The sequence below is a fragment of the Marmota monax genome, unplaced genomic scaffold (genome assembly GCF_021218885.2).
Source record: "Marmota monax isolate L192 unplaced genomic scaffold, Marmota_monax_Labrador192_F-V1.1 WCK01_AAM20220418_F8-fsc00205, whole genome shotgun sequence".
NCBI lineage: Eukaryota > Metazoa > Chordata > Mammalia > Rodentia > Sciuridae > Marmota > Marmota monax.
Window position 1 is genome coordinate 701,240 of NW_026692417.1, and position 25,776 is coordinate 727,015.

The window sequence follows — 25,776 nt, forward strand, 5'->3', positions numbered from 1 at the left end:
TTATTTAATTTTCTTAGGGGTAGGAGAAGCAAGGTCAAGCAGCAAATCTTCCTTCATCTTTGAAAGCATATCTTCCCTAAGATTCCACTCCTCTTATTTGCTTTATCCCTCCATTCGGCCCTTCCTTGTTTGTTTCAATTTCTTTCTTTACTGTTCTATACTTTTCATTACAGAGGCCCTTCACCTCTTTCATTAGATTGATTCCCAAGTATTTTTTTTTTGGACTATTTTGAGTGGGATAGTTTTCCTAATCTCTTTTCCAGCAGATTCATCATTGGAGTATAGGATTTATGGGTGTTGATTTTGTGTCCTGATACTTTGCTGAATTCATTTATGAGTTCTAGAATTCTTCTGGTGACAAGTTTTAGGTCTTCTAAATATATAGTTTTGGGGGCTATATCATCAGCAAATAGAGATAGTTTGAGATTCTCTTTTCCTATTTGTATCCCTTTAATTTTCTTCTCTTGCCTAATTACTCTGGCTAGGATTCTGTTGAAATACAAGTAGTGAAAGTGGGCTTCACTGTCTTGTTTCTCTTTTTAGAGGAATGCCTTCATTTGTTTTCTCCACTGAGAATGATGTTGGTTTTGGGTTTGCTAGATATAGCCTTTACAAGGTTGAAGTATGTTTCTTCTATCCTTAGTGTTTCTGGCGTTTTAAACATGAATGGATGCGTATTGTGTCAAAGGCTTTTTCTGCATCTGATAGATAATCATGTGATCCTTTTCTATTGATGTGGTGAATTACATTTATTGATTCCCATATGTTGAATCAAACTTGCATCCCTGGGATGAACCTAAAAAAGTGAAATTTATAGGAGCAGAAAATAGAATGTTGGTTACTAGACGCAGGAAGTTGGTGAAAAAAATGGGGAGATATTGGTCAAAGTGTACAAAATTGCAGTTATATAGGAGGAATAATGTTAGGTATCTAATATCCATCGTGGTGACTATAGTTAACAGTACTATGTCTTAGAAACTTACTAAGAACGCGGCTGTGGAGTGTCCCCACACATCCCTGGGAGGGAGTGAAGATGTTGATTAACTTGTACAAAATATCATGTTCTATACCTTAAATATGGACTATATTAGAGACAAACAAATAAAGCAAGCCTGCAAGGAGGAAAAACAACACATATTTTACCAAAAATAAGAGTAAATCTGAACTCCAACTGATGAAGAGACAGCTTCAAAATGCTGGGGGTGGAAAAACACTACCAGTATAGACTCAAATACCCAGAGAAATAGAAATGACAGTGAAATAAAGTCATTTTCTTTCTTCAGGCAGAGATAAATGTCATATAGAGGCAAGGTGATATTGAAGGACTGATGATCGCAACAAAGGTAATTCCATGACATACTTTTCTAAATTTGTTGTTTTCCATATATTCAATTTCTTAAATATTATTTCTATATTTATCTTTGCCTTTTAAATCAATTAATTTATAGCATCTTTCAGAATCTTCCGTTATCTCAGTGCCTGGGAGTTACATTCCCTTTCTCTATATTAACTGTGAACCCATGATCGATTATTTCTTACGTACTTTGTAACATTGGCCTGTGCAATTATCTTATGTAGGAAGTGTCCCCCAGGAACATCCCATATAGTCTGTGTGTGGTTTCTTAAGATTTATTTCTCTCTGTGTTTAATGTTTTGTTCTGTTTTTTTTTTTTTTTTTTTTTTTTGGGGGGGGGGCGGGTAGTTATTTCTGTCTGGGAGTTATTTTGTTTTTCGCTTTTGTGTCTGATGACTCCAAAGACATTCTCTATTTAGTAGCAGTTAGTTTCTAACCTTGATTCCTTCACTGTGCACACAGTGTAACTTAGGAAGTTTGGAGGCAATGCATGGTTTAAATGTTCATGAGAGATTTGATTGCCATGTAGAATTTCTGAAATCAGACTTAGGCTTTCTTGTCTCCATCTTCTTCATAAGATACAACTTTAAGAATACAAACATTACGCAGGGGCCTCATATCCTAGACCCTGCCTTGTGATATAGTTCAAGGTCCAATTTCTTATACCTGCCTGAGGCCACCAGCCACCAATTCTGAAAGCCTACAACCAGATGCCAAAACTTCATAGGCCACAAGACATCTGCTACAATTTGCGATTTGAGTTCCCTCTTTGATTCTGAAAAATAAGAAATTTTCTATTTTTTTTCCTTTCTTCTTCAAATTCATCTATGTAATTGAAATATTTTTTTAAAAAAAATTTTGAATCACTTCTATTTGCTTGTATCAGGAGGTGGATCTGTCCATAACCGCTTGGCGAATCATGTTACTAGAAACTCTTTAGTTTTAGGGGAATCAAGAAGGTGAAAGAATTACTGTGTGTGTTAGATCAATAAAAATGGGTACTTATAATAGAAGCCCCTTTAAAGTAAAACTTATCAAATACTTTGGCTTCCTCCTCAAAGATTCAAACTACCCATTCCCCCCCCCCGCCCCTTTGGCACTAGGATTGAACCCAGGGGTGCCTAACCATTGAGTCACATCCCTAGGCCCTATTTTATATTTTATTTAGAGACAGAGTCTCACTGAGTTGCTTAGGGCCTCACTAAGTTACTGATGCTGTCTTTGAACTCACAATCCTCCTGCATCAGCCTCCCGAGATGCTGGGATTACAGGCGTGCACCACCAAGCCTGGCTAAACTACTCACTCTTAATATACCAACACTGAATAAAAATTTTTGGAGGAACTTTGATGGGACAAAGGGGAGGGAGAGGTGGGGAGGGAGCATGGGGGCAGGAAAGATAGTGAAATAAGATAGACATCATTACCCTAGGTACATGTATGACTACACATGTGGTACAACTCTACATCGTGTACAACGAGAGAAATGAAAAGTTGTGCTCCATCTGTGCACCATGAATCAAAATGTGCCGCAGTCTGGCTGGGCACAATCAGGAGCCACTTGTCAAAAGAAACTAACTTTATTTTTAGAACCACACATGCCAAACAAAACAGCCTCTCAGGAAAAACCCTCAGAGCCTCAACTGCCACCACCGGCTTTCCACAAGCCTCTCTCTCCCACACAAGCTTCTCTCCACCTCCCTCAATCCTCCTGCTCTTGAGGCTGATTGGCTGAGTCACGTGGGCGGAGCCAAAAAAGTCCCCCAATGAGCAGCTCCGTGGTCTGAAAGGGCAGGGAAACAGCCCAATGAGCATCACCGCAGAGGAGCCAATCAGGTAGATGTTGCTGGGGCCGAGGAGCCAATCAGCTAGATGTTGCTGGGGCCGCTGTGAGCCAATCATCAGCCGGCAGCTGGAAGTTTGCTGGCAGCTGGAAGTTTGCTGGGGCCCCTTCGGCTGTGGCTCTCAACAAAAATGCATTCTGCTATTGTGTATCCCTAATTAGAACAAATTAAAAAATAAAATAAATAAAAATAAAAAAATAAATGATACTAATTTTGATCCAGGGTTTAATGTGTATTCTCAAGCTTCTTCACAGTAAAGTTAGCATTTTTCCCTTTGGAGTTAATAAATGGTTAATGGGAAAATATTTATTTTTCTCATTTATTTGTTTTTGATTGGTGCATCCTACATATACATAAAGGTGGGATTCACTGTGGTATATTTATACATGCACATAGCATGATTTTCTTAAATTAATTCCCATTTCCTTCCCTTTTCCATCCCTCCTTCCTCTCCTTCTCCTTCTTCTATAACACTGATCTTTCCTATGGTATCCAATTCCCTCACCTTTTCCCCTTATTTTGCACTAGATTCCACATATGAGAGAAAACATTCGACCCTTGGTTTTCTGAGTCTGGCTTAATTCACTTACCATGATGTCTTCCATTTTGATGGGGAAATATTTTGAAGTGTACAAATACCCTGTTCCTGATCAAAATTTTACCCAATGGTTATTGCATTCATTGATGAAACTTACTTAATTTTATTATGATATATGTAAATAAGTGATTTTGTGACTTCATTATTTCTCTACATTTATTAATTGTCATTCTACTGACAGGGATAACTTTCTCACCTTCCTTTATCATTTCTATAATTAGTCTCACTATGGACTTATGAATTATTGTTTTATTTGATGGGCTAAAATCTATTACTGCCATAATTCATTTTGATATTCAAGTTGTCCCAGATGGGGCCAGTGAGAGTCCCTTCAAAGTGTCTCCAAATGCATTTTCTTATGTAAAACAATGAGTCATTGTAAGAGTTTTGAATTGAATGAAGGAAGTAATTCCTGATGCATTCCTGGAAGTAGTCTAGACAGTCCTCTATCTAATAAGCATTTATGACTCACAAATAGGATAGTGTTCCTCATGACTCACAGGGAACTACTTACAAAGAGAACCTTACTTTTTTCTATTTCCCTACTATAATTCTGATTCTCTTTCAACATCAAAAGAGATCTTGGCATCATGAGACTAATCTGCCCAAAAAGCATCATGAGTGATACACAGACCACAGATACATACCAATGACTGAATCCATGAGATGGGCCCTCCTGAGAAAATAGAGTTGACAAATGAGGAAATAGAAATGACAATTCAGTGAGAAAGACGGGATTGGACCATGGTAACACACAGGGGAAAGGAAACCTTAACATATTTAGAAAGAAAAACACAATGATGTCACAGAATGACTAATATTTCCTTAGGGGGAAAAAAAGGCAGGAAATGGTCCCAGGAAATGGTCACAACAGCCTCAGCAGAGTATAAAAGAGGATGCATGGTGAAGGGACTTTAAAGTTCACTAAAACTCACTCTCTAGCTAACATCAGAACCTCTAGTCTCTGACACCATGTGCAACTCCTCTTGTGGCTCCTGCTGCTCTGGCCAGGGCTATGGCTGCTGCCAGCCCAGGTGCTGCCAGACCACCTGCTGCAGGACCACCTGCTGCCGCCCCAGCTGCTGCAGGCCCTGCTGTGTGTCCAGCTGCTGCCGCCCCTCTTGCTCTGGTGGGTCCAGCTGCTGTGGCTCCAGCTGCTGCCGCCCCTGCTGCTGCATCTCCAGCTGCTGCCGCCCATCCTGTGACTCCTGCTGCTGCCAGACCTGCTGCCGCCTGCGTCCAGTCTGTGGCAATGTCTCCTGCCACACCACTTGCTATCGGCCCACCTGTGTCATCTCCACCTGCCCCCGCCCCATGTGCTGTGCCATCCCTGACTGCTGAATCTTGCCTTTGAACACCCCACCTCCTTATCTCCTCCCTCCCCACAGATGAAGAGTTCTTTCACTGCTGACCACTAGGTCAAATGGAGAGGGATTGATGTCACTCCTCTAAGCTGGGTCTTGTGATTTTAATAAGCCCACAATAGGCCCAGTAATGCCACAGGCACATCCTGGCCTCCATGCTCTGCCTGTGCATGGCTCTCTCACTCCTATCCATGTGTGAATTTGCTAGTAATATACCAACTGCCATGTTGACCTGACTAGTTCTCTCCACAATTTCCTTCCTAACTCTTGGGCACCAGGTCATCAAGCTCAAGAATCCATGGGTTGATTTCAATATTTCTACCTTACGGATTTTCACAGTCTTTCTCTTTAAGTTTTTCTTTTATAATTATTAATCCCCACTTTTTCCTTTGTTATATTTCTATGCCAAAATAAACCATCACCTTCCTGAATGGGAAATTCAGTGTGAACGTGTTCTTCTCTGAGTTTCTGTTTGATCTGGATAATTGTATTTTACCCACAATGTGGGAGAGAGCAGGGCTGTCGATTTTACATGAGATGTCAAGACACATTTATCACAGCCTCGTTGTCACTACAGTCTCTTTAATGGCTAAAAAATGAGAATAAAAAGCTTTTTGGAAAGACTGTAAACAATGTTGTAGGGAACAACATCTTCTGAGACGTTATATATCTGTGAAAGCAGTTTATAATAACTATATGAATAACAGACCTGGATGACTGTTGCTGGGAGCGATTGGTGATCTAGAAAAGCAATACAAGCTGAAGGTGCAGCTAAAGTCAGAAATCACAGGACAAATGTGAAAGACAGAGTTTTCATGACAGAATATAAAGCCTCATCTCCTGCAGCCAGAGGCTGGATGAAGCTAAGGACCAAGCCTAGGATTTAATACTAGAGTAGCCGAGCTCCAGGGTGTTTTCTTTCTCAGACCATTTGCCATGCCAAGGTCAAGACTGCAAATGGGAAAGTACAAGACCTGGAGACACGGGATGGGAATGTCCGGGTTGATGCAATTGAAGATCTTGGATTCCCCAACTTCCCTGAACTCTCTGGGCTTGCAGAAGTGGTTGGTTTTCCTTGTTGGTGTCGAGGACCGCCCTTTTTCATAAAGATGATGTAGAAGCATCAGTCTTGAAAAATAACTCAGGCTTCCCTCACTGTCTTCTCTCTCCTCTCCTCTTGGCCACACACCAATGATGAGAATTAAGTTACGTGAACTTTACCCAGAGATCAGCTGAGCCTGCTAATAGGAGACAAACCCACAAAGACCCTTAGGACTCTACAACTATATCATGGGGAGCGCTGTGCTTCTCCACTGGGGCAGATGGGGGCAGGGTGGGGCACGTAGCATCCAGTTGTCTCTATAATATTAGCAGCTGCTCCTGATCATCACCTAGAACCATCATTTCATGAAGCATGGAAAAACTGTGATATTACAAATGTGTTACTGTCATTGATTACCTGGGACAATTCCGCAGGGAAACATCCTCTAATGAATCCTCTTATTATGCTCTCATGGATGTGTGTTTACACTGAAGAATAATGTTTCTAATTATTCTCCATTTATTTACTGGTATGCATCATCCAAGAGTGACTAAGTGAGTGCTTTTCCTCCTTTAAAAAAAATTCCTGCCAATAAGAACTCATAGATTTCAGTAGATTGATGAGGTATCAGTTCATTCCAGCTCACGTCTCTTGTGATGCTCAAACAAGTAACTTCAAGTTGGCTCCCAAGTCCTTTTGACCAGAATCTAGTAGACTCTGAAGGTTTTCCTGGTTTTTATATAACAAAATATTCCAGACTTCTTTGTACATTTCCTTCCCCAGACATAATCAGCCACCTTTCCACGGAGCCCTGATTCCTTTTAGTGGAAAGTGACCTGTAAAACCATAAATTGAAATGTGATAGTGCGTGTAAGTTGATTTTTTTCTCATCTCAGTTTTTTCAGTGTACAGAGTTAGAAAATATTTTTTAAAGAACAAGCTACATCCCAGGTTGCTCCAGAGAACTAGAGGGTTCTATTTAACACCAACCTCTCAGCCTACACATCTCCTTTCTCCCGTGCCCAAAACAATACTTCTCCGTCATAGTGACCCATAATTCCTTCCTGCACAATACCTGTACAACAACCTTGGAATGACATTGCCAATACCAAGAGCACCAATCTGATTGCTGAAAACAAACTAGACATTCTTATTAAGGTTTTCAAAAAACCTTTTTGTTCTTGAGGTAATTACTTTCCCTGAAGTTAACCTAGATGTATGGTGAGTTTGCATCATCGTTGCTGTTATCATTGTTTTTGCGACCTTGGGAGATTTTTGAAGTTTGATTTTGTTTTATAATAGTGCCTAATACTAACATGGATCCAAAGAGAAAGCTTCAGAGCATGGTCTGTTCAAGAAATCTAGCACCTACCTGTATTTTCTCCACTCTCTTCCGTTCACCCTCTCTCTGAAAGGAAGAAAACAAATTATGGTTGATACTCCTATTCTTTTTATTTTCTTTTCTCTTATTTCAGCTTCATTAGGTACAACCGATCTGCAATAGACTACTTATTTAAAGTGCACAATCAGAGGTTTTGACAACCCCAGCATCGAAGTAATGAACATTCATCATATCCTTTGAAATTCCTCCCCATTCCACAACTCCAGGAAACAAATGATCTGCTGTCACTATCAATTTGCTTGCATTTTTGTATAATTGTACATAAATGGAATTACATATTGTGTACATTTCTTACCTAACTTTATTCTCAGCATATTGAGATTCAAGGTGTCATATATATCAATATTTGATTCCTTTTGATTTTAGAGAAATTTTTCTTTGCAAGGACATATTGGTTTGTTTATCCATTCACCCTGTTAAATTGTTTCCAGATTTTTTTCTGATACAAATACAGTTACCATAAATACTTGTGAACAAATATTTATGTAGACATATGCTACTCCATCTTAACCAGAATCAGAAATCCCTTTTTCTGGTGTTCTTATTTCTATGTTTTTTTTTTTTTTTTTTTGTAACCTGAGTTAGACATATTGTACCATATGAAACACATTTTTTCCATGTGCTTAATCATCTCTTAACAATATATTCCTGGAGATGACTTCATAGTAGCATATAGGGATACAACTGATTCCATTTTTATACATTTTAGACATGTGCCATGGTTTATTCATCAGTACCCCATTGAAGGACACAGGTTATATCCAGTTTTTTGATGCTATTTTGTTTTGTTCTTACAGATAGAACTGTTATGTATAATTTTGTGCAATAACTCTTTATAGTTTTGCCTAAGTATCTTTGGGATACTTTATAGAATCGAGATAACTACATCAAAGAATAATGCTGCTAGTTATAGTCAAATCTGCACAAAGTGTGAGTGTGCTTATTTCCACATTATCCCACTGTCAGATTGTCAAATTTTGAATTTTTGACCATTTACCAGGTCAGAGGTGGTATTCCACATTACTTCACTCCTTTTATTATGTATGAAATTGAGTATGTATATGTGGTGAAAAAAGTCTGTATTTCATTTTCTCATTAGAAAGTTTATCTTTTTTCTAATCTAGTTTTTAAAAAATCTTTATTTATTTTTATGTGGTGCTGAGAATCAAACCCAGTGCCTCACGTGTGTGAGGTGGGCACCCTACCACTGTGCTACAGCCCCAGCTATCTAATCTAGTCTTAGAAGTCCTTTACATATGATTAATCCTTTGCCTATAATATACATTACAAGTATTTTTTTCCATTTAATCACTTGTGTTTTCATTTTGTTTAGGATGGTTTCTTATCTTTATTTTTTTTTAATTTTTTTTATGACGAGTGGGGGGAGAGAAAGGAAGAGAGAAGGGAAAGCATATGGAAATGGTAGGAGACCCTCAATGTAACACAAAATTACATATAAGAGGTTGTGAGGGGAAAGGGGGGGGGGAACAAGGGAGAGAATTGAACAACAGCAGATGAGGTAGAGAGGGAAGATGGGAGGGGAGGGGAGGGGAGGGGGGATAGTAGGGGATATGAAAGGCAGCAGAATACAACAGTCACTAATATGGCATTATGTAAAAATTGTGAATGTGTAACTGGTTTCTTATCTTGCATTTTTAAATTACAAATGATTGTCTTTTAACTATCAGGAAGGACCTAATTGCAAAAAGTCTACGTATACATATGTATAAAATAGAAACATGTTAAATTGAGGATCTTCTTTAATAATGAGGCCTCCTGTTACCTCTACTGTCCCTTTGTAACTGATTCTGATGGATTTCCTTGAAACACCTATTGTTCCAATACTTTCCACACTACACCACACTAGACATCATTCACCCTTATAACACAACTAAGACCTTAATGTTCTACTGCACTTCCTGTTACTCCTCCAGCCCATGTTAAATAATATTTGCAAGGCCTACATGTTTGCACAGAGCTTTCTTCCCATGAGTGATGATATGATAGCCAGTCTCTATATAAATTCAAAAACTTTCTTAAAAATCTCCCCATCCTACCTGTTGAGCATTACCTTTCTCTACTTTCCTAGACACCTTATCTATACAGATTATTGACCTAGGCAAATGCCAAAAACATACCCCCATTCAACCACGCACTCACTGAATGCTTTTTCATTTCTTATCCATCCAAGTAGATTTTATATAAATATGTTAAAGACTGACCAACCTTCACCCAAGGCCTTTACTAGGCACCATGATAATAACTGTAAGACATTTTTATGAGACAATGACCTTGGAGGCTTTACAAAAAGACTGGAAAAAGGAGATCTAAAACAATTATGATAAAGCATGATAGTCTAGAGCAGAGACACATTTGGAAACAGAGAGAAGAGAAGGATTCATTTTAAGTTTAGTAGATGTCAAGAAAAATATTGGAAATGAGTGAATATGCTAAAGGAGAAAGCATCATTCTAGGCAAATGGAATATTCCAGGCATGAGAAATGGCATGGGCTATCATTCTTCACACCTTCCTTGAACATCTTAGGAGGGACTCACCATCACTATTGACTGTGTGCTTCAGTCTATCTGGACCTCAGTGACCTCATGTGTAAAGAATTAAGAAAAATTGTGTCCACCAGATTGAACCCTTGTGAAGTGTAAACAAGAAAACAATTATAGAGGACTCAGAAATATTTCTGACACACAGTAGGTGCTCAGCAAAGTCTAATTAGTATGAGCTCACCTTTCATTGGGAATGTATAAATTTTAATACACATTGCTATTTTGTTTACTAATAAAACAGTCCTCTAAAATAGTTGCCAAACTCTTTCCTATGTATATCATTTGCCTTGAGTTTATGGGACAGAGATTAAAGTTTATCCTTTATTTCTTCTCAATATTGAATAAAATATCTCCAACATACATTGTTGAGAGAAAACAGTTCAGACTATGAAACAATATAATTTTATTTACATTTCAGTTATAATATGCTCTTTGGATATACTGCCTTTCCAAAATGTAGGTCCAAAATGGTCCCTTATAATGCTCTACCTTTGAAAAGCAACATATCAATAAAATTTTAATATTTTATAAAAATCATGCCAATGTGATTTTTTATTATTTAAAAGTAATGAATCCATTGCATTATAACTCTTCAAACTGAATAGACTCAGTAAGACAAAATAGACAGGAACATCACTGGAATCCTTTACACCTCACTGGCCATTCAGAAAATCCAAAGGAATCACAGTATTCCTCATTGCACACAAGCTATCTCCCACACACCTCCAAAATATGGGTCTTTTAACTATTTTCATGTCAGAATTACATATTACTTGCTTTTAACTTTTTTCAAAACAGAGGGGATTTAATCACCATAAAATCTATTCCCCGTATATTTTCTGGAGGTGAATACATAAATGAAAAACAAACATTAAACCCAATTAAAGTCATGTAAGGGGTCTACCTTAGGAGGCATATCAGACAAGATGAAAAATGGAGCTGATTCACATGGCTTCACCAAATTGGAGAGCTCATAATACAACAGGAAAAAGAAATGGTCCCTTTTCTATAAATAGCAATGTTTACCAGATAAACACAATTATCTAATTAACTAAACTAAATGATCTTTTCTTAGTATAAACAAGATCCTTCACATGATCATAGTAGCCCTCAGCAGGGTATAAAAGCAAGAGGGAGCAAGGAAACATCAAACCTGAACACTCACCCACTTGGAAACCCACCCAGAACCTCCAGTCTCTGACACCATGTGCAACTCCTCTTGTGGCTCCTGCTGCTCTGGCCAGGGCTATGGCTGCTGCCTGCCCAGGTGCTGCCAGACCACCTGCTGCAGGACCACCTGCTGCCGCCCCAGCTGCTGCAGGCCCTGCTGTGTGTCCAGCTGCTGCCGCCCCTCTTGCTCTGGTGGGTCCAGCTGCTGTGGCTCCAGCTGCTGCCGCCCCTGCTGCTGCATCTCCAGCTGCTGCCGCCCCTCCTGTGACTCCTGCTGCTGCCAGACCTGCTGCCGCCTGCGTCCAGTCTGTGGCAATGTCTCCTGCCACACCACTTGCTATCGGCCCACCTGTGTCATCTCCACCTGCCCCCGCCCCATGTGCTGTGCCATCCCTGACTGCTGAATCTTGTCTTTGAACACCCCATCTCCTTATCTCCTCTCCCCCACAGATGTAGACCTTCCTTCTAAAAAAAAAAAAAAAATGTCATGCCCTAGAGAATTGATCTCCTGAGTCTCATAAGCCAATCTGATTCTTAGTTATTCTGAATAATCCACTTCCTGAATTTTGTCCAAACTCCTCACATTGCAAATGAATTCACTGAGGATCTCCTCATAATTTAACACATTACCTCCAGCATTTTCCCCTTTATCTTCAGGACGTCCATTCGTCATGCTTAAAGAATTTGAGATTGCTTCTGTCACCTGTAGGGCCGTAGATGTTTAACAGTTTAACACCTCTGACATTGAAATCCAATCAAGTATCACTTTATGTTCCTTTGCAAGGATTTTCTTGTACCTTGTTATTCCTATATGAAAAAAATAAACTTCCATTCTATTGTCATTGAAAATTGAATGTGGTTGTTACTCTTTTTTTTTACTATAAATTTTTATTTTATTTATTTATTTTTGCAGTAGTGGGAATGGAATCAAGGCATTTAGATTTTTAAAGACTATATACTTATCTCCAGCTGCTGCCGCCACTCCACCACTGAGCTACATCACCCATCCATTTCATTTTTTATTTTGAGATGTCATTGCTAAGTTACCGAGAGCAGCCTGGAACTTGTGATCCCTCTGCCTCAGCCTCTGAAGCTAGTGGGATTACAGGTGTGTACCGCCATGTCCAGCTTCACTAAAAGTTTTGAAATGAGATCTTAATACATCTTTTTTATAATAAAAATAAGAAAATGTCCAAATATCTATTGATCAGTGAGTAGTTAAATACACCTTGGTAGCTTCCTAGGAACACAATATAACCACTGGGGAAAATGAGGTAGCCATATATCAGTGTTTCTCAACAAGGGGCAAATTTGCCCTCAGAAGATCTCAACAGTGTCTAGAGATATGGTTGGCACAAGTGGTGGAAGGAAAGTCTTGTTGCTGTTGTCCAGCGGGAAGACCCAAAGGATGATGCCAGCCATTGTATAAGGCATAGGACAGCCCCAATATCAAAGAGTGATTGATCCCACACCAGATGTCTATGATGTCAAGGTTTGATTTACATCTACACTGTGGACATCTTATACATTGAGTTAAATAGAAGAAATGAACAAACCTGTACATTAAATCAGGTATCCAAAATGAAATTATACAATCCCCCCACACCTATAATCTTTGCCATGATAAAATTGAGACATTCTGTATACCAGGTCAAATGTTTCATATATATGAGGCTTAAAAAGATCCTATAATAAATATATAGTCTTTAAAAATCTAAATGACACAGAAGAATTTGACCCAAAGTAAGTTTTCTTTCATTAGTCTTTGCCAATATCATTCAAGAGCCATTGGTATGAGATAAACCCTTATTAAATGTATGTGTACTACATGTATGCATTTAGTCACAAATCTGGCTTTAGTTATACATTTTTTTGTTCTGGTGTTTATTAAAATACCATTTGATGTCCTTCAGGAAATATTACTACTTTCTCCCATCGAGGCCAATTGGATTGCTCAGCAGATTTTAATATTTTTATTTATCATAAGAATGGTGAGTTTTGGGCCCATTACATTTTTGTGGAGGATTATTGCTAGTGCATAAGAAATCTGTTGATTTTTACAAGTTCATATTTTAATGAACTCATGATTAATGCCACTTCTTAGTTGATTTTCTAGAATATTCTGAGCATAAAATCATGGCAGTGAAATGCTTCCAGCCTCAGGCATGTACCCTCGGCTTGTACCCAAGTTGCCCACAGTGGTGACCCCATCATTAACACAAACATTCTTCCTCCTCTTACTTTCCATAATTCCTCACTTGCATCTCCTAAACTCACCCCTCAAGTATACTATTTGCACTCAAGTCTCTGTCCCAAGTTCTGCACTATATAAAATAAAAATGAAGACAATAGATGTTCAGCAAATAAATTTGGTTGACTGATATCAAACTAGTAATAGTGACTTTTTTTTTTCCTAGCAATAAGAGTAAAACAGGGAAGTCAGCAGGTGAAGGACTGGTGCTACCATTTGGTGTTTCCCGCCTTCCTGGCTTCTTCTGTGTGGATATGGGCATTTCAGTTAAGCACAGTATTCATGGATATCTATAAACAAGTCTCAATGCAAACAGAGTCTTAACTTCCACAACTTTTCACACGTCATTTATCAGGTGACATGTTACCACAAAAATGCAGTTTTCCTCAGATGGAACTGCAATCTGTTTGTCTGGAATGTTCCTTTTCTTTGCTCCAGCAGTCAAAATATACTTCATTCACTCCACAAACACTTATAGCCAGTGTCCTCTCTCTCCACCGTATGGTAACAGAAATAAATGCCATAGCCCAGGACTTCAGGGTATTAGGATTGCACCTGTGGGAATGGCAGAAGTCAGTAACTAGGATACAGGAGAGTGCTAAATTAGAAACACAAGACAAAGAATAATGATATAGGTCTTATTAGGAGAGGCAGCTTATTAGGAAAGATATTGAGAAGGAAGCACTTCAGCTGGGTCATGATAGAGGAGTAGGTTTGCAGAGCTGACAAGGAACAACAAATATTCCCGGAAATTCAACAGCTTCAGCAAAGGCTTGCAAGTTTTATTGTTCACCCCTTCCCTGACCACTTGGAGACATACTAGGCTTAGTTTTTGTTTAATCTTGAACAACTTTTATTGAGAGCCACAGCCAAGGGGCCCCAGCAAACTTCCAGCTGATTGGCTCACCGTGGCCCCAGCAAACTTCCAGCTGCCAGCTGATTGGCTCCTCTACGGTGATGCTCTTTGGGCTGTTTCCCCGGCCCTTTCAGACCACGGAGCTGCTCATTGGGGAACTCTTTTGGCTCCACCCACACGACCCAGCCAATAGGCCTCAAGAGCAGGAAGAGTGGGGGTTGAGAGGCTTGTGGGAAGCCCGTGGTGGCAGTTGGGCTCTGAGGGAATTCCTGAAGAGCTCCTGTGGTGAGGTGTGTGTTCTAAAAATAAAGTTCATTTCTGCTTGATAAGTGGCTCCTGAATTGTGCCCAGCCAGACTGCTGCAAACTTTTAAGTTTGTTTAAACCTTTCTGTGTGTCTTTTGACTCTTCCACTAAGAGTAAGGACGCTATTTCATAGGGCTGCATTAAAGATTAAAAACAATATGGATAAAAAATGTTCAGCACAAAGCCTGACACAGTGAACATGTCACTATGATACGCACACACCGAGGGTGCATGGAATGCATCCACAAACTGTATATTTTTATTTTAGTTGTGGAATTAAAGTAATTGTAATTCTTTAATTTTTGCCACATTGTTTTCTGGTGTGGATCTTATACAAGTACCCCGAGGAAAGACATGAGGGGTTATCTGTTCTGTTTTCAGAGGAGACAGTAGGATATCTTGAATACATATTTATTGAAAATTACTGATTCTAGAAATTAACAAATGCTCCTGTGAAAGAAAAATCCATTGTGCAATTTTAGCAATCAAAAAAAAAAAAAAAACTCCCTGCTCCGATGGCTATTCTGGAAGACATACAGCAAAAATGTGTTTTGATTATGTCAAAACCATGAGTCATTGCCAAATGCTTCAGCTGAAGACCCTGGAATGAGATCTGACACAGAGCTTGGAACTTCCTCAGGTCTGACCCTGACCTTCTAGGGAGGCCACACAAAAATCACCATCATCCTCATGACAGATGGGACATCCTCCTCCCAAATGGGCCTTTTCTTCTAGTTCCTTTCCAACATTTCACCTAACCAGAAAATTCTTCAACAACAACAGATACATTTGAATTATGAAAAACATCCTCTATGATTTGCATACAGATAGGAGGAAATATTACATCTGAAAAAAAAAATGTCAGAATTTCCATTCTTGAGTACTTCATAAAAGACCACTGCATAGGTCAAGGTCAAGTATGACACCAACTAAGGAAAAAAATGTCAAAAATGTTTTAATGGGAAACACAGGAGCACAACAGGAAAAGGAGATATGCTATTTTCTTTCTTTGGAGTACTTAATTAGAAGCATTCTATTATGTAATTAAATAATTAAGTTTTCCAGGAAGGTAAATAACAACAAGGAAATAATGATATGGTGAAAGAGAAGTTCAGTGGGATATAAAAGGGGGTGTGGGCCAAGAACACTTTCAAACCCAAGAATTCACTCTCCTGGAAACCCACCCAGAACCTCCAGTCTCTGACACCATGTGCAACTCCTGTTGTGGCTCCTGCTGCTCTAGCCAGGGCTATGGCTGCTGCCAGCCCAGGTGCTGCCAGACCACCTGCTGCAGGACCACCTGCTGCAGGACCACCTGCTGCCGCCCCAGCTGCTGCAGACCCTGCTGTAGTGGGTCCAGTGGCTGTGGTGGTTCCAGTGGCTGTGGCTCCTGCTGCTGCCGCCCCAGCTGCTGCAGGCCCTGCTGCATCTCCAGCTGCTGCCGCCCCTCCTGTGACTCCTGCTGCTGCCAGACCTGCTGCCGCCTGCGTCCAGTCTGTGGCAATGTCTCCTGCCACACCACTTGCTATCGGCCCACCTGTGTCATCTCCACCTGCCCCCGCCCCATGTGCTGTGCCATCCCTGACTGCTGAATCTTGTCTTTGAACACCACCTCCTTATCTCCTCTCTCCCCACAGATGCAGAACTTCTTTTGGGCCCACCATTAGGACACATGGAATCTAGTTAATGTCATTCAACAGAATGGGCTTCATGATTCCAATCAGCCCAACACTGTCCCAAAGAAGCACCTTATAGTTCATTTTAAACTCTCTTCTTTCCAATGCTGTCATCAAATAAAAATTAATTTGTAATCCACTAGCAAAGAAATTACCTTCATCCTCCAAATTACTCATTTTCCTTACGGCTTGGAGGGTCTACATTATTTTTCTCAAAAAGTTAAACATTAACTCTAGCCCCAACGTAGGCACTAATTTTATTCCCTCAGTCCTGGGGGTCCAGTTATATCATAGATTCTCTCCTAGAGTAATTTTCTTATGTTTTGTTGCTCTTCTGTTTTGAAATAAAATTTTTCTGCCCAAAAGAATTCTTTGATGTTGTTCTCTATTATTTTCAGAGTCATTTACTCAGTAACCAGGCAATTATATTTTATATAAAGACACAGAAAAGTTCATGTTGAAATAATTTTGAAAATAAGTGTTAAGTCAAACATAGACAACTTAGGATATTAACACAAAAGTGGTGCATTTGTAAGTGTAAAAAGTGGTGTGTGGTGTGTGCCCATGCATGCACATACATGTGGCCTGTGTGTCCATATCCTAAATTAGGACTTAAAAATCATTACATTGTTTGTACATTATGCCTCTTAATACCATTGGTTTTGTTTTGGAGAAAATGTACAACCAAATTTCTGGGGAAAAACAGTTAGCCAATGAAAGCAGGAAAATCTCCTACAAAGAAGATAATGTACCCCATTCATTCATTCAATGAACAACATTTCAAAGTGTGTTCACAAAGAGGGTTGTATTTTGCTAAGAGCCATAGCCAAGCAGTATGATGCATGGCATTTTTGGTTGAAAGATGACGCCAGCAAGCCATTGAGATGATTATGTTAAGATCTGCATTCTTATGGATATTAGATTCCTGCTGTCCACCTCAGCCTGCTACAGGACTCCTGGAGAGTTCCCATTGGTTGGGGAAGTACGGTAGGAGGGAATTCCGGAGGAGGGACTTCCCGTTGGGGTGGGGGGGGGGGAACGCTGCATTTTCCGGAAGGGGTATTGGCGGCAGTTTCAAAAATAAAGTTTGTTCCTGCTTGAGTGGCTCGTGATTTTGTGCCCAGCCAGACTGCGGTAGTATTTCCCATTGAGTTCTGATGAGAAGAAATGCAGATTTCGCTACATTTTTAAGAAACAACATTTCATCTGGATGGTGTGGTATGTTTCCGATTGTGGTCTTTCAGGGTTTTTCTTATGATTCAAACATCTCTACACTTCATATTCTAACATATATGAACCTAGAAGTCTAGAATTTCAAAACTCATTTTCTCTATCTAAGGATTTTAAAAATTATAGTTAGTTCCTAGTAGTTCTCAGCTGGGATGCACATTGGAGATAGAATGTCCAGGAGTGGTGGCTGCACTTGAATTTGAAAGACACAGTGTTATGGCATGACCCTCCAGGAGGACTGACTGCTTCAGTAATCGTTACTGGTATCAAAATGAGCCCATGACCATGCACTGAAATGGATCTAGACTATTGAAACAACAGGGGTGAAGATGATTTGTGTAGACATCACTGGTAAGCTTCATGTTTCTTCAGATGCCATTAGAAAAAGGTTTCCGAGATTTTAATCTTAGAATTAAGACACCCTCATGAAAGAAGAAAATCCCCCCATTTCACAACTCATTTGGAATCTGCCTTAGCTGTTTGGAATAAAGAAGGAATGTAGAGGGAAGGAAAGAGGAGGTGGGAGGGAGAGGAAGGGCAAATACCAGGGGTTGAATTAGAACAAATTATATTCCATGCTTTTATAATTATGTCATAATATATTCTATTGTCAGGGATAACTAAAAAAAGAACCAATCAAAAAAGAAGAAATAAATAGGATGAAATATACTTTAAATTTTACACAGAAGAGTTAGGAGTGTTGTTATGAAACCCTAAGTTCTGAAATCACAGATGAAATTATAAAATATAATATTGGGGTTTTACATATCCAAAACTTTTCAGTACATCAAAGGTAAAAATAAAAAACTTGAATTATTTTATTTTATCTGTGACATTGGAGCAGGCTGGCATTAGGAGTTAACCCTGAAGTGATGCTTTGAAATTCCCTCCTCTTTGCATTTCCACCACACTCTTGTCCATCAGTAAACCCCATGAAAAAGGAAGGTTATCACAAAACATGTAAAAAGTAATAATGAAATGTTTAAATGAAAAGTTCAATAAAATCAACTTCATAAACAACTAAATAATCCGTAAAGTAAGAAAAGTCTGGCAAAACTGATCAGAGAGAGAGTAAAGAGTGACTAAAGGGCTAATGGATAAATAATACATTTGATAGGAGGTATAATCAGCCACCAGGAAAGTGTTTTTTTTAAAACAAACTAAAAAATTATACATAAATTTATATTAATATGTTAAAATATTATGATTGGATTGACTATTTCTATAAAAATATAGATTAGCAAAATTAAATCCTAGAAGATGTAGAAAACATAAAAATAATAATCATTAAAGAAACTATGTATATGATTCAAAACCTACCCTCTATATATGTTGATATGTGTGGAGGGTAGGCACCAGTCTCATATTGATTTAGAAGTAAGTTTACTAAATCTTAAAGGAAGTTCACTTCCATTCAAACTGGAAAAATTAAAAAAATAGAAAAAAAAGAAAAATCTTCTCAAGTCACTATTTTATAAGGTGAATACAAACATAATTTCAAAACCAGACAAGCACAGTGTGATAAAGGAAAATTATAGGCTTATATTACTGAAGATCACAGATGCAGAAACCAAATAAATGCTAATAAATGAAACAGCAATATCCAAAAAGAGTAATACATCATATCCAACTAGAGTTTGTTCTAGAAATTTAGAAGTGCTTCAAAATTAGAAAATATTTAGCTGGGTAAGGTGGAGCATGTCTATAATCCCGGTGGTTCAGGAGGCTGAGGTAGGAGGATTGAAGGTTCAAGGACAGATTCAGCAACTTTGAGAGGCCTTCAGCAACTTAGGGAGACATTGTGTCAAAATAAGAAATAAGAAAGGGCTTGGGGATGGGGTTTAGTGGTTGAGGGCCTCTGGTCTCAATCTCCAGTACCCACTCCCTGTAAAATGAAAATATTTAATTGAATTTTATGTTAGTACATTAACAGAAAAGTACAGGATGATCTCACCAGATGGCTCACATGATTGTGGAACATGAAAAGTCACAAGATCTGCAGTTAGCAAACTGGAAACCCAGGGGAATCAATGTAGTTCCAGTCCACATGTGGGTAGTCTTCAGGCCCACGAAGAGCCAAGGTTTCAGAGTTCATCTAAAAGAGGCAGAAAAGACTGATATCAGGGCAGTGGGAAGAAGGAACTCCTTGTTAGGCAGACAGACATTTATTCTATTCAGGTCTTCTTTTGATTGTCTAAGGCCCATCCACATTAGGGAGGGCAACATATCCAAAGTAATGTTTAATCAAATGTCCACTTTTAGATTTTCAAAAATATCGACAGTGGATATTTAAAGTATGACACATTGATTCATACAATGCAATAACAGCGATCAGGGAAAGCACGTGAAATAGAATGAAACTTTTCATCTTTTCCTATGGGCTAATGGAATAAGTACATCCAATGTCCCCCTCCCTCTCAAAAACGTCATTTCACTAAGGAATATCCAAGCAAAGGATTTCAGCCTCATCATTTTCACTATCATTCAGACAAACTATGTAGTTTCTAGTGGTAGACAATTGCATGGGTGAAAGTGTAGAGGAAAATCATGTCCATCACTGTAACACCAAACTAACCAGAGTGGAAGCCATACTATTCACACATAACTGAGGCCAATAATTAGGTTTTGGTTATATATTGGTAAATGTTATAAAGACACTCCCACACCCAAGGAACATTCAAGACCCATAATAAAAAGAAATTCCTGTAGAATATTAACTCATGATAAATAATGACACCCCATGTGAGCAAATGGACCGGCTCTCCCCCACAATGGTTTCAAATTTGCTATTGCAAGAAGCTCCAGAGATTTATCTAACCTGAAACAAATAGATTTCTTAGCTTGGTATTCTCACACACAGGGAAGTCTAAAATTGGATTCCCAAACCATATTGCTATAAGTTTTAGTATTGATATAGATTATTTTCTTGTTCCAGCTATTTCCCTCAAAGAACAAGATTCATTAGTCTTCTCTGGATCAGTGAACTCTGTTTCCAGTTCTCCTATCTCAGGCAGGAGGTCCTCCCAAGTCTCAGCTTTTTAGTATCATTAGTCTCTGTGAGAGGACATTAAAATCCCAGCCCTGCATCACAGACTAATCTAAAATTACATTACCAGGTCACAGAGTGAAGAATCTGGTTTTGAGTTCATTACAGACTGAACAAAGTGGCAGCTGATATCATCTTCATTCGGGAATCTGAGAATTTCTTTCTTTTAGCTAAAAATTTTATTACTTTAAAATCAGAAACCTAGCGGGGTGCAGTGGCACATGCCTGTAATTCCAGCATCTCAGGAGGCTGAAGCAGGAGGATCAAGAGTTCAAAGCCAGCCTCAACAAAAGTGAGGTGCTAAGCAATTCAGTGAGATCCTGTCTTTAAGTAAAATTTAAAATAGGGCTGAGGATGTGGTTCAGTGGTTGAGTGTCCCTGAGTTCAATCCCCAGTACAAAAAAATATATATATCAGAATCCTTACATCTGTATAGTCAGAGGAGAGGCCCATATTAATGCAAGTCCCAAAATCATATTTCTCTCAAGAGAAAATTCCACTTGTCAATCATTAAATAATCTATTTTTATTTTAAGCAATGAAATAATATTGCTAATGAAATATTTGAGTAAGTCAATATTTTATCTCATAAAATTAGTGTTATTCTTAATAGGTATATTTTTTCCCTCTATTGAATGCCCAATCAAATATAAATTGGTAGGAGAGAAACAATATGAACTTCTTATAGAGAAATCAGGTGGTTCTTGTTAAGTCAATGACATTTCTTACTGACCAGGAAGAGAGGAGGGAAGAGGAGTAAAAGTGACCCACACGGATGGAGACCCTGGACATGATCTAATTTGACATTCTCAAACTTCACAATAGAGATCACTAAAATAATTGATTCTCCACTTCAGTAAATTAGATAAGTCTTTAATATTTTTTTTTCTCTCTCTCTCCCTTTTTGCCAAGAGAAATATCCTTTTCAGCTCAAGCAGAGACTTGAAATGTGCCTGCGTGACTGGAATTGCTGTGCTGTGCTAATATAGAAGAAAGAAGAAGGGGAGGAAGGGGTGACAGCTCAAACAGGACACCTCATTAAATGTGAATTTCAGATAAACAACAAATACTTTTTAAATATAAGTACACCCCATCTACACCGGGACATAGTTATAAAAATTATCTACTGTTTATCTGAAATCCAAACTTAACTGAGAACCTGTATTTTTATTTGCTAAGTAAGGAAATTCAAATTCAAAAAAAAGTTCCAAACCCACCTGCAGCCTGAAGGCCAGCCTTAATCAGCCAACCTCAACTGACCTGCAGACACATGACCGAGAAATAAAGACTTATTATTGTGTGTGATGAGAGTTTGTGGTTGTTTGTCATGAAGCAAGAGCTGGCTCATTAAACCATGGTAGCAATGAGAAACTAGCTTAATACATCAGTCAGTATGCAAAAATAAGCAGATTGTTTTCTACAAAGAAAATAAAAATGGAGTAAATGTCCAAGAGTATGTGCCACGGTTAGTTATATTTTAATGTTTGATAAATTTTCTGGAGAGTTCAGATTAATAAATTGTAGATTAATACATAAAATAAAGCTAATATGAATAGTATAAACTGGCCTATTCATGTTAAATTGAAGGATAATCCATTTATTTTGTAAGCATGTTTGTTAAAACACAGGATTCTAGGTCAGACATGCTTTGATTTGAATCTAGACTGTGTTTAGAGCTGTGTGACCTTGGGCAAATTAATTAATCTCTTTAAGCTCCAGACTCCTCATCTATAGAGTGGAGATAATAATACCTATCTCTATTGATTATTATGATCATTAATCAGATAAGATCTTTGAATCATCTGTGTGACCATCCCTGGGACATATGAAGTACTCAATAAAAGGTAACTTGAAGTTCTTGCATAGTAGGCAGGAAAACGGTAGCTGAAATCCATTATTGACAAATGAAACCACCATCCAGGGGAGATGAGATAAACTGCTTTTACAGGAAGAGACTAGCTTAAAAGAAAATAGAATTCCTCATAAAACTGTGTTATAAGACATAAGGCTCAAAGGATTGCTGGACCAAAAATGACCACAGAAAGTTGAGCATTCATAAAAATGATGTGTGTAAATAAATCAGGAAAATATTATCCTTCTATCAAAGCATTTTGCCAAGAACAGTGCCTTTAATTCTAGACACAGTATCTTGGATAATTATCTGTCTATAGTAAAAATCAACTAATATTATCAAGGCGTCAGGAAGAAATCTTGGCCTGAGGAAAGATGGAGAATGAATTTGACATAGTTCACATCTATGATGTCTTCCAGGGTATCTGAAGTGCAAAATGGGACAGATTCCCTCATGATGACAAAACAAAATAAAAACCCTTGAATCTTGAGATGGGGTGATTTTAGGACTAATGACATTTAAAAAGCATTTGAATGAGGTTTTGCAAGATTTCTGCTGTTATTTTTTTTCCCTTTGGGGTTGTAGAGTTTAAGTGGGGTTGATTAGAAAGTATTCTCTTTTTTTAGGTCCAAAGGGAAAATGTAGATCTACTTCAGAAACAAGAAACTCATAGATGGAATCCATCAAAAAGCATAATGTACATGGTGAAGATGTAAATAACTTAAAAGAAATTAGACAAGGGCATGTTTCACAGCTTCACACTTTGAGACTGACATTAGGGAAACTAGTAGTCCAGCAACTCTCTATTGACCTTCCAGAGAGCCAGAGCCCAGGACTGACCCCACTTGGAAGTCCTGAGACACTTTCTGGTTCCCTGTCACTGGAGTCAAATGCTCCTCTTATCCTCTTCCAGTACCACTTCTAGTGATGCTGCTTAAATAAAGGAAGATGTTTACTACTTACTTTAATAAAAACCCTGGTTCACTGAGCCTGGTAAGCAAAAAAAAATTCAATGTCAAGGCCACTTACTGATGAATGAGGAGTCTTGGAGCTCAGTCTTCATAATGCAAGCTCACTGTGTGACCTTAGTCAACCCTTACAACCTCCACTCTAAAATATGGGGACAGACCTATACACCCTCTACAGCCCCTTCCCAGACTCCACAGATGCAAGGATTAATCCCAAGTAAATGACAAAGATAAAAATTGCAATGAATCTTTGCAGCAGGTTTTACAAACAGGGTAGACGTTGAGTTCAGATTAAAAGGAGGAGGAGGGCATTCCAGGTGAATGAGGGGACATCAACAACCAGGGTAGGGAAGCTTAGATCCCATTCAGGGGAGAGTGACAAAACCAGTGTGGCGGGATTGCATGTGGTCCATCCTCACATGGAAAACCGCAGGCCTGCCTTCAGGTGAGTCGTGGAAGGAGACATCTGGGAAGCAGATGCCTATTGGTCTGCACTGGAATGATGCTATTAACCTGTTACTGTCGTGTCCCTGTGTAATAATAAGCAAGTCACTGCTTGGGCGATAATCCTGAGCGTCTTTGAAGGGAAGAAATAAATTGCTGGCCTCAGGGCCAAGAGACGGAGTGATTAGGTACTATCTAGTTTAGAAAACACATTCTTTTCTCTTTAATGGGTTAGAAATATTTCAAAGGCAAATTCATCAGGATTGAATCCATTATCTAAATTTGCTAAAAACAAACAAAAGGAAGGAATATTTGTGGTATATATGCATGAATATGTATGAGGTAGGGGTGACCAAAAAAAAAATTAGTCAATGCTAACTCCTCACTTCATTGGCCAGAAGATGAATAAGGAATGCTCTTGTGTCCAGAAGTCCCACAGCACCTGGCAGCATATATAAAGGCCCCAGAGAAGGAACAAGACATCACACTGAGAATCTCGAACTCCTCTCAAGTCCTCAACACTACTCCAGCCCACACTCCACCATGACCGGCTCCTGCTGTGGCTCCTTTTCCTCCCAGAGCTGTGGAGGCTGCTGCCAGCCCTGCTGCAGCCGCGACCCCTGCTGCTGCCGCCCCGTGTCCTGCCAGACCACCGTGTGCCGCCCTGTGACCTGTGTGCCCCGCTACACGCGCCCCATCTGTGAGCCCACCGGCCGCCCCATCTGCTGCGACCCCTGTGGCCTGCAGGAAGGCTGCTGCCGCCCCATCACCTGCTGCCCAACGTCCTGCACGGCCGTGGTCTGCAGACCCTGCTGCTGGGCCTCCACCAGCTGCCAGCCCATCAGTGTGCAGGCGCCCTGCTGCCGCCCCCACTGCTGCCAGCCTGCGCCCTGCCGCACCACCTGCAGGACCTCCTGCTGCAACCCCTGCTGCTGAGCCCCTGCTGTCTCCACAGAGCACCAGAGCCTAAGCACCTATTGGGCATTTTAATCAAGTTGCAAGAAAATAAAACTTTTTTCAAAGGTGACAACGGTTAGTTTTACATCCTGCCATCTGGAGGCAGTCTCATGTAAGCGGATTTTCATCACCACCCTCTGCCCAATTCCCAGGCATCTACATCAGCCAACAATGTAGATGCTTTAAATGCTTCAACTGACCCTTTAAATGTCCCCAAAATGGACTCTGCAAACCCATCCTGAGCCTAATGGTTTGGGCTGCCCAAACCCTCGCCATCATCCTCTGTAATGCATTGCTCACTGTTGTCAATAAACTAATTTTTCCTGGCATAGCAAACCACTCTGCTCCCTGATTCATTCACTAATGCATGCTGATGAGTGAGTGCACACAGATGGACACGACTTTGGAATCTGCATAAGGAAACTAAAGCTCAACCTAATTGAAACTTTATCCATACAGATTCCACTTGGTCAGTCAGGCATTCACTGCTACAGAGGACCTTCTTCAATGGCCAGGGACTGCCCATTAGTGATTAGCTAGCCACATCCCGTACACTCCAATGCGTTAGACAATTAAGTAAACCCAGTGTTAGTAAAGAGGGGTGGAAGGAGTGGAAATAGACTATGCGAAGTCCACCGTGGCCACTGGCAGCAAGCTGACCAGCTTGACTCCTCTCAGCTCCTTACCACAGCTCCTGGAGCAGTGGTTTTCAAAGCACAATCTATGCACTTTGAAATCACCCATACCAGAATCTCTTGGGTCACTTATTAAAATGCATATTCTTAGGCTCCAAACTAAACCACTGAATCAAAATCTCTGGGGCTAAAACCCACTAGTGTTCCTCTTTTCTATTATTTC

The 25,776-nt window shown here is 39.5% G+C and overlaps 3 protein-coding genes and 1 long non-coding RNA gene across 4 annotated transcripts; 3 read left to right on the forward strand and 1 right to left on the reverse strand.

Annotated features, from left to right (window-relative positions):
• The first annotated feature begins 4,724 nt into the window (after positions 1–4,724).
• LOC124091591 (keratin-associated protein 4-9-like) lies at positions 4,725–12,176 on the forward strand. Its single transcript, XM_046442670.2, has 2 exons — positions 4,725–5,117; positions 11,409–12,176. The coding sequence occupies exons 1-2, from the start codon at positions 4,767–4,769 to the stop codon at positions 11,736–11,738; spliced, it is 681 nt and encodes a 226-aa protein (XP_046298626.1). The 5' UTR covers positions 4,725–4,766; the 3' UTR covers positions 11,739–12,176.
• Positions 5,148–12,510, reverse strand: LOC124091600 (uncharacterized). The gene is made up of 3 exons (XR_006851390.2): positions 11,965–12,510; positions 7,573–7,608; positions 5,148–7,036 (listed from the first exon to the last, which is right to left on the reverse strand). It is a non-coding gene; the product is annotated as an uncharacterized LOC124091600 (long non-coding RNA).
• A 3,404-nt stretch (positions 12,511–15,914) lies between these two features.
• LOC124091599 (keratin-associated protein 4-5-like) lies at positions 15,915–16,806 on the forward strand. Its single transcript, XM_046442681.2, has one exon. The coding sequence runs from the start codon at positions 15,955–15,957 to the stop codon at positions 16,336–16,338; it is 384 nt and encodes a 127-aa protein (XP_046298637.1). The 5' UTR covers positions 15,915–15,954; the 3' UTR covers positions 16,339–16,806.
• Positions 16,807–24,455: 7,649 nt separating this feature from the next.
• On the forward strand, positions 24,456–25,273 carry LOC124091597 (keratin-associated protein 2-1-like). The gene has a single exon (XM_046442679.2). The coding sequence runs from the start codon at positions 24,505–24,507 to the stop codon at positions 24,895–24,897; it is 393 nt and encodes a 130-aa protein (XP_046298635.1). The 5' UTR covers positions 24,456–24,504; the 3' UTR covers positions 24,898–25,273.
• Positions 25,274–25,776: the final 503 nt, after the last annotated feature.

Coding starts and splice junctions, on each gene's coding strand:
- LOC124091591 (XM_046442670.2), top strand. CDS start 4,767: ATGTGCAACTCCTCTTGTGGCTCCTGCTGCTCTGGCCAGGGCTATGGC. Junction 5,118..11,408: donor GCCCCCGCCCCATGTGCTGT/GCCATCCCTGAC, acceptor TGCTCTGGCCAG/GGCTATGGCTGCTGCCTGCC.
- LOC124091599 (XM_046442681.2), top strand. CDS start 15,955: ATGTGCAACTCCTGTTGTGGCTCCTGCTGCTCTAGCCAGGGCTATGGC.
- LOC124091597 (XM_046442679.2), top strand. CDS start 24,505: ATGACCGGCTCCTGCTGTGGCTCCTTTTCCTCCCAGAGCTGTGGAGGC.